Here is an 8,097-nt window from a genome sequence, read left to right on the forward strand (position 1 = left end):
TCGAGTTTCACCGCGGCTGCCAGCTGTGTTTACTCGCATCATTCAAACAAGACGCGCTGGCAAGGGGGCTACAACTACAACAAAATTAACATATTTTACCGTGATTAAATTGTAATACACGTTTCTAAATGATGCCGACGTAACAACATACTGATACCGGTTAGTAAAAACCATGAATTAATGCTTTGACAAGTCTGCAGACAGACGGCAGAGAAACACCTTTTAAATGCGTGTTTTCTGAATGGAGATCGGCTAAGCTAACGTTATATATGCTCCGACCGTCCACACTCACAACAACGGCCTACAGACATAAATAAACCAGCGACTGTATTCTCCGTGACACAGACAGTCTGTGGTTTGTACTTGTGTACCTTTTGTCTAGTTTCTGAACAGATCATATCTGTACCCGGCTGTTTGAAGAGCAAGCATGGGAAACAAAAGACAACATTTACCTGTTTGCATCCAGCTAGCCATGTGAGAAGCCATCTTTTTCACGAGCTTGCTGTGATATATACAAATCAGGTTGGTTCGGTCCAAGGTCTTTAAGTATCAATTTATCTCTCAAACTTCTCCTTTCGAAAAGATTGGAGAGTAGCTCTTGCACGGAATTGGGTGCAGAGCACTGCGGATCGAAGTCCGGCGAATCCACCTGCACACCATTCTCATCCAACTACTGTATCACCTTGGTCACTCACGAGTCTAAAAAACAACTCACGTCAACGCACGTAAGCAACATGGGCGCCAACGTGAGCGCCCTCGTGACCAACATATTTGACGGCGCTGATTGGCTGAAATTATGTTTCGGCGGCACAGTTTACTATTGAGACTTTTGCAACGTGCTGGTTGCTGCTGTTTGGCTCGGGGGCTCCGCCCGGTAATGATAAACTAATGCCGGGCAAGGCCAGGCAGGAAACTTATCAGTAACTTTAGACATCGTAACACAATTTTAAACGAGATTTTATCGGAGATTATACATTTGACTGATACCAATTGTATGATATTTACCTTGTTCATTACAAATAAAAATATAAAATATATAAAAAAAAAATAATATTTTTTTTAAAATTTTATATTTTTTTTAATATTTTTGTTTGTATGTGGGAAGAGGTGGGGCGGCACCCCTAGCGCCCCTATGGGCCGGCCGCCACTGTTCTCATCTATCGATCGCCTACTGCTATATGTAACCATATATCGAGCCCGATCGTCAATTTCAAATGATGTAATGTAATTGTTTGCCTGTGGTCATCGTAATCGGACTCTTTGAAGATCCAAAAATCCACGGTTTTCTTAAATTTCTGATCGGATTGGCAAAAACTTCAGAATTTGTATCGACCGCCGTTCACAGCTGTGTTTTCCCCCAAAAGTGGGCGGGGCCGTCATTTTTGCCCGGAAGTGAGGCATGTGTTACTCTCATCTATTCTACGCTAACACATCTCTTATTCTGAATATTTTCATTAAATGTAATACATTATGGACAATTAACATTAATTTGATCGACACATTTTAACCATATTTAAATGTATTCATTTTAAAAGTACCCTAATTTTAGCTAAACATTTTTGTTTCTGATTTTAAAAATGAAATCTAATAATATTTTTGACTTGATAATCAGATGGTGTGTCTGTGTGTGTGTGTGTGTGTGTGTGTGTGTGTGTGTGTGTGTGTGTGTGTGTGTGTGTGTGTGTGTGTGTGCATGTGTGCGTGTGTGCGTGTGTGTGTGTGTGTATGTGCTTGTGTGTAATTGTAAACAAACATGTTTCAGTGTGCGTTGACGGTGATGTGCTGCACTTCTGTGAATAAAAAGAAATGAAGACAGACCCACATGATTCTCTTCCACATTGATTTTATTGTTCAGTGTGTGTTCCACTGAATGTGTTAAGACTTGTTTTGGTGTGTGTTAGTGTGTGAACCTCCTCCGCCTCCATTCAGACAAAGACAAATACAAATAAAAGCTCTTTTTTCCCTGCAGAGAGCCGCCTGCTCTCAGACAGACCTAACCTGCCGCTGCTCAGCCGTCACTTCCACCAACACCGTAAGTTCATTTTATAATAAATATAATACAGACGCAGAGCAGCGTTTAGGTGGCCTCAAACATCTTCTTCCTGTCGGCCTTATCCTCAACGTTCTTACGCCAGTCGCCGGCAGCTTCTTGGGGCTGTGGAGGAGGAGAAACAACACGGTTTATCATACACAAATCAAATCATTTATTTCTCTCATACTGCCTGTGCTGCAGCCCCTCTTTTCACCCTCTGTCTGAAACCAGAGCCCAGTCTGCTCTGATTGGTTAGCTGGCTGACTCTGTTGTGATCGGTCAACCGCTTAGAGAAGCCCCGCCCCTTAGGGATCTGAACACCTCCACCATTGGATCCATGATAGAAAGTAATAAACAAACAGTGCCTCACCTCCTCTTTGACCTCCTTCTTGACCTGCTTCAGGTTGGCTCTCAGGTCCATGTTCACGCTGTGTTTGGACCCCAGAAGAGCCTTCAACATGGCGTCAGCTGACATGCGCACTTTCCTCAGAGCGGGCTTCTTCACTCCTCTCAGATCCACCACTTTAATGTTCAGATCCTCAATCTACCAGAGAAAAGACTGTGGTTAACACAAGCTGAAGAGGTACGCCATAAAATACGTCAGTAAATATCCAACTGGTGATTTAAAAATGTTGTTTGCTAACAAGTGTCTAAATGAGACGACTAAACGTCATCACGCCCAACATTAGCCCCCTTTAGCTTAGCGGTGGTGACGTGAAGTCATGTGACCGTGCTGTAGTTCCTTTATAGTCCAACATTAGCCTCCTTTAGCTTAGCGGTGGTGACGTGAAGTCATGTGACCGTGCTGCAGTTCCTTTATAGTCCAACATTAGCCACCTTTAGCTTAGCGGTGGTGACGTGAAGTCATGTAACCGTGCGGTAGTTCCTTTATAGCCCAACATTAGCCTCCTTTAGCTTAGCGGTGGTGACGTGAAGTCATGTAACCGTGCGGTAGTTCCTTTATAGCCCAACATTAGCCTCCTTTAGCTTAGCGGTGGTGACGTGAAGTCATGTGACCGTGCTGTAGTTCCTTTATAGCCCAACATTAGCCTCCTTTAGCTTAGCGGTGGTGACGTGAAGTCATGTGACCGTAATGTAGTTCCTTTATAGCCCAACATTAGCCTCCTTTAGCTTAGCGGTGGTGACATGAAGTCATGTGACCGTAATGTAGTTCCTTTATAGCCTAACGTTAGCTTTAGAAATCATAAAGTGGTGTTGATATGTGGAGATTATCCTGCTGAACTAACTAACTCAAAAACGTTTGTTTGACACAGAGATTAATCCAAAATCACATGGAGGAATCCCATTGGACCAGGGAGATGCTAACAGCTAACCTTGTTGTGTTTCATTGAGCAGAGATTGTTTACCTCTTTGTCGGCTTTGCCCACTTTGGAATTCAGGTCGTATCTCTCCTCATCAAGCTTGTCGAGCAGAGCGTGCAGCTTCTTGCATGTTTCCTGTCAACACACAAACACATGTTACTCAAAGTAAACAAAAACAACAGGTGCACTGACTGTTGTCTTTGGTGCGATACAGTGAGCTGCAGTTAACACAAATTATTGTAGTGTATAATGACTATCTAATCCATTACACTAAAAAAAGTGTGGCTTAAATTGAAGCTAACGCAGTAACAGTTCAAATCGTTTATACAAATATTTTAAAATTCAAAAATACAAAAAAATTAAAGATTATTTAGAAATGTAAAAATGCCAATATTTGAAGATTTAAAACTTTTATATTAAATATTATATGTTTTTATTAAAAGATTTTTTTTTTTAAAGAATTAGAAAAAAAAGATGTTGAAATAAAAACATTTTAAAATTAAAATCAAATTAAATGAAAGAATTAGAAAAAAATAAAACATCTTAAAATAAAAAAAAATTAAATTAAAGAATTAGAAAATGTTAAAATATTTTTTTTTTATATCAATTAAATTACAGAATTAGAAATATTTAAAAGTTTGGTGTTTATGTTTTTGCCTCCCTCTCACCATGAGGGCGGCCTGGTCCCCGCTCATGCTGGGTTTGGTGCAATGCTCCTCCATGTACTCCTCCTTCGCCGCAATATCGGCAGCTTTCTCCTCGTCGAGCCACTTGGCCGCGATGGTGAGGATCAAACTCTGCGGGAGAAACGGGAGGAGAAGCTTTCAGTGTTTCAGAAAGGAGACTCAAGAAGCCCCGTGCAACCATCTGGAAGCGGCATCTAACCCGGAGGAGAAGATGGGGACAGCTGCTACAAGTGAATGAAATACAAATCTAATAAGTTAAAATAAATAAAAATAAATAAAATTAAATAAAATTGAATAAAATAATGTATGAATCTAAACACAAGAAATTAAATTAAGAATGTGCAAATAAAATACATAAGAAGTTATATTAAGAATTTGTAATAAATTCATAATTTCTTTTTTATAATTGATATTTATAAAAGCACAAGAAATTGCAGTAAATATTTCCAATAAATACAAATGTTTTTTAAATTCAAATATTCAAATGTTACAATACAGTCAATCGAAACTACATGCATAAGCTATGTAAGGAAATTATTGAGAATTTAAAATATATATTTGTGTTTTTTTAAATCTTCAGTAGGAACCAATGGGATTTGATGACGACATGAACACATTTAAATATTTATCAATATTTTTGGGTGGCTGTGGCTCAGTGAATAGTGTGCTGGACTTCGAACAGGGGATAGCAAGTTCGAGTCCCACTGCAGTCAGCATGTCGTTGTGTCCCTGAGACACTTCGCCCCAAACTGCTTGTCCACAGTAAAAAGCATGTTGGCGCTTTGGGTAAAAGCGTCTAACAGATGTCATGTTCAGGAAAATCCATAAAACGGTGTTTCTGGATTGAGACGAAGGAGACATGCAGATCAGATTGTCGTGTCCTTACCTTCAGGGCATGCCTGCGGCTCGAGGTCATCTTTTTTCTGTTTGAAGGAAGTCAGAAAAACATCATGAATCCATTAGATATTTACTGTAGTATGAGTACAGAGTACTTCTTCCTCTGTACTCATACTACAGTAAAGTATCAGAGTACTTCTTCCTGTGTACTCATACTACAGTAAAGTATCAGAGTACTTCTTCCTGTGTACTCATACTACAGTAAAGTATCAGAGTACTTCTTCCTGTGTACTCATACTACAGTAAAGTATCAGAGTACTTCTTCCTGTGTACTCATACTACGGTAAAGTATCAGAGTACTTATTTCTGTGTACTTATACTACAGTAAAGTATCAGAGTACTTCTTCCCGTGTACTCATTCTACAGTAAAGTATCAGAGTACTTCTTCCTGTGTACTTATACTACAGTAAAGTATCAGACTACTTTCTAACCTCTGTCTGTATTCAAGCTAACATTTAGTTGAGTTAAACATTTATTCTATCAGAGTAAGTACTTATACTACACTAAAGTATCAGACTACTTCTTCCTCTGTACTTATACTTCTCTAAAGTATCAGAGTAGTCCTCCTCCTGTGTACTTATACTTCTCTAAATTATCAGCGTACCCCTCCTCCCGTGTACTTATACTCCTCATGTGTACTTGAACTACACTAAAGTACCAGAGTACCCCTCCTCCTATGTACTTATACTCCTCCTGTGCACTCATACTCATCCTGTGTACTTATACTACAGTAAAGTATCAGAGTACTTCTTCCTCTGAGCTGGTACTACATCATAGTACCCCTCCTCCTGTGTACTTATTCTCCTCCTATGTGTACTTGTACTCACTCAGACATGGTGGCGTGTTTTCTCTCCACACCCTGCATGAGGACAGAGGAAAGAGGGACAGAGGACAGAGGGACAGAGGACAGAGGAACAGAGGAAAGAGGACAGAGGGACAGAGGACAGAGGAACAGAGGAAAGAGGACAGAGGGACAGAGGGCAGAGGGACAGAGGACAGAGGGACAGAGGAACAGAGGAAAGAGGACAGAGCAACAGAGGGACAGAGGAAAGAGGACAGAGGAACAGAGGACAGAGGAACAGAGGAAAGAGGACAGAGGGACAGAGGACAGAGGGACAGAGGAACAGAGGACAGAGGGACAGAGGACAGAGGACAGAGGAACAGAGGAGAGACAAGTCAATTTGAGGAAACCTCTGAAGTCCTCTGACCCCTGAAGTCTTCTGACCTCTGAGGTGTTTTTGGCCCCTGCAGGGAGCCGTAGTTTCGGGTTTCGGGGGTCGGTGTGAGTTTCTCTCCGAGCAGCAGATTTTCTGCCGGAGTATTTGAGGCGTAAGGCGATCCGAGGCCAGCTGGAGAGGAGCGGCGTCGCCTGAACTAAACTGGGAACGCCTCGAGTGTCCGGAGACGCGGAATCAGCGAAGGGTTAAATGTGAGGAATATATCCGAAAATAAACTTTGAGTATTCTTTTCATTTTCAGATCTCTTTCCTTCGAGTCATTCATTTCTAATTTAATTTAGTGTTTTGAATTTGTTTTTTTTAAATTAATCATCTCTTAGTGTTTCACTGTTTCATTTTCTGATTTGATTTAATTTTCTAGTTTTTTTAAATAATGAAACAACTAAATTGATAGAGCACATACACACACACAACTATAACATTAGCAACATATCAACATCAAAACAGCTGCTTTACGTAAATGCATAAGTACATATTTTCCAATAGTATACAATACTTTATAAAGTGTCTTTTTGCATAAGAAGTACTTTAGGTACTTTAATCTAATTTGATTGCTAATATTAATTAACACGTTGATTTTTTCAGTGACTTCTCAAAGACCCACATTTAAACGCTTCAAAAGATTACTTAAAGTGTTATTACATTACAACAGAATTCGACACTTAATATAAAAACTGATAAGAGCCAAGACGTGAAATCCCCCTGCCGACACTGAGACGAATAAACCTATTAATATATACTCGAATATATCGAGAAACCGCACGTACGATTTAAGAGTTCAATCAATGAATTGAGCTTGTTTTGTTTCACTGTGATATTATTCTGAAGCTCTCAGAAACTCAGACATCATCATGACACGTCGGTATGTTGGCCGTCTGACAGGTCGAGGACTTGCCTCTCTGCGAGGACCATAAAACACAAAGAGTACAGCGCCCGTAAATCTGTGGAGGAAACGGCTGGAACGCAGAGAGCGAGTCAGGACGGGTCAGACAGGTGGAGGAACGCGAGGACATGAAGTCTGCGAGGACATGAAGTCTGCAGGGGCCGAAGATGCTGCTCTCAGAGAAGCTGCTGGAGAGACTGGATATCAAAGGAGAAGAGTATTCCTCACCTATTGAAGAGACGAAGGAGACGAGAGGCACTCGTGGAAGAAAAGGAGGCACTGCCAAAGCTACACGGTGGAAAGTGAAATCGGGTATATATGGTGGGTTGCGATGTCTCAGCAAAACGCTCACATCCTCTTTAGGGAAATGGAATTCCCTGATCGACCAATGGGCCGGCGAGATCCTTAAAATACACCGAGCTGCGAAACGCCCTCCCCGAGAGAGGAGGGGGGGGAATATAAAAGAACATAAACAAGAGTAAACGAGGCCATTATCTGACCTTAACAGCCCTGCTTTAAAAACACCTTTATTTCCAAAAAAGTCCCGTAAATAAACCCTTAAAGTTGTTTTTGAAGAAAGAACTTCCATTTGAATCCATCTTCTTGCCATATGCAACTTCCCATCGACACTAACTTTAACATTTCTGTTTGTCCTAATCAAAAGCTTTTTAATGATTGAGTCCAGTCTTCTTGTTCAGATGGATTTGGTATAGATCCTCTCATCACAAAAGTATTTCATAAAAAACTTTAATTTCCAAGCAATGTTTTTGAATTTAAATTGAAATAAATGCATAAAAGATTAAAAAAGTTAAATATCAGAGAACGGTTGCTTCATTAGAAAGATATTTATTTATTTTGATTGTTTGCCAAAGTGTTATTTGCATTTCTGTCTGCCAACAAAAAGACATGAAGAAGTGTTTTGGTGTTTTTGGGGAAATTGTTGATGAAAAAAACGAACTTGTTTTTGAATTATTGGCACACTTTAAAAATAGAAATGTACACAAAACCGAATAGTTTGTCCTTTTCTAAATACGTCCTTG

General features: G+C 40.2%; 1 protein-coding gene across 1 annotated transcript; it reads right to left on the minus strand.

The window, feature by feature from the left end:
- Nucleotides 1-1,826: 1,826 nt before the first annotated feature.
- On the minus strand, nucleotides 1,827-7,377 carry LOC117443333 (troponin I, fast skeletal muscle-like). Its single transcript, XM_034079319.2, has 7 exons — nucleotides 7,286-7,377; nucleotides 5,765-5,796; nucleotides 4,927-4,963; nucleotides 4,023-4,151; nucleotides 3,400-3,489; nucleotides 2,403-2,576; nucleotides 1,827-2,155 (listed from the first exon to the last, which is right to left on the minus strand). The coding sequence occupies exons 2-7, from the start codon at nucleotides 5,770-5,772 to the stop codon at nucleotides 2,078-2,080; spliced, it is 516 nt and encodes a 171-aa protein (XP_033935210.1). The 5' UTR covers nucleotides 5,773-5,796; nucleotides 7,286-7,377; the 3' UTR covers nucleotides 1,827-2,077.
- Nucleotides 7,378-8,097: the final 720 nt, after the last annotated feature.

This window comes from Pseudochaenichthys georgianus, unplaced genomic scaffold, assembly GCF_902827115.2.
Source record: "Pseudochaenichthys georgianus unplaced genomic scaffold, fPseGeo1.2 scaffold_586_arrow_ctg1, whole genome shotgun sequence".
NCBI lineage: Eukaryota > Metazoa > Chordata > Actinopteri > Perciformes > Channichthyidae > Pseudochaenichthys > Pseudochaenichthys georgianus.

Coding starts and splice junctions, on each gene's coding strand:
- LOC117443333 (XM_034079319.2), bottom strand. Junction 4,152..4,926: donor GCCGCAGGCATGCCCTGAAG/GTAAGGACACGA, acceptor TTTCTCCCGCAG/AGTTTGATCCTCACCATCGC. Junction 2,156..2,402: donor AGAAGGAGGTCAAAGAGGAG/GTGAGGCACTGT, acceptor CCTCCTCCACAG/CCCCAAGAAGCTGCCGGCGA.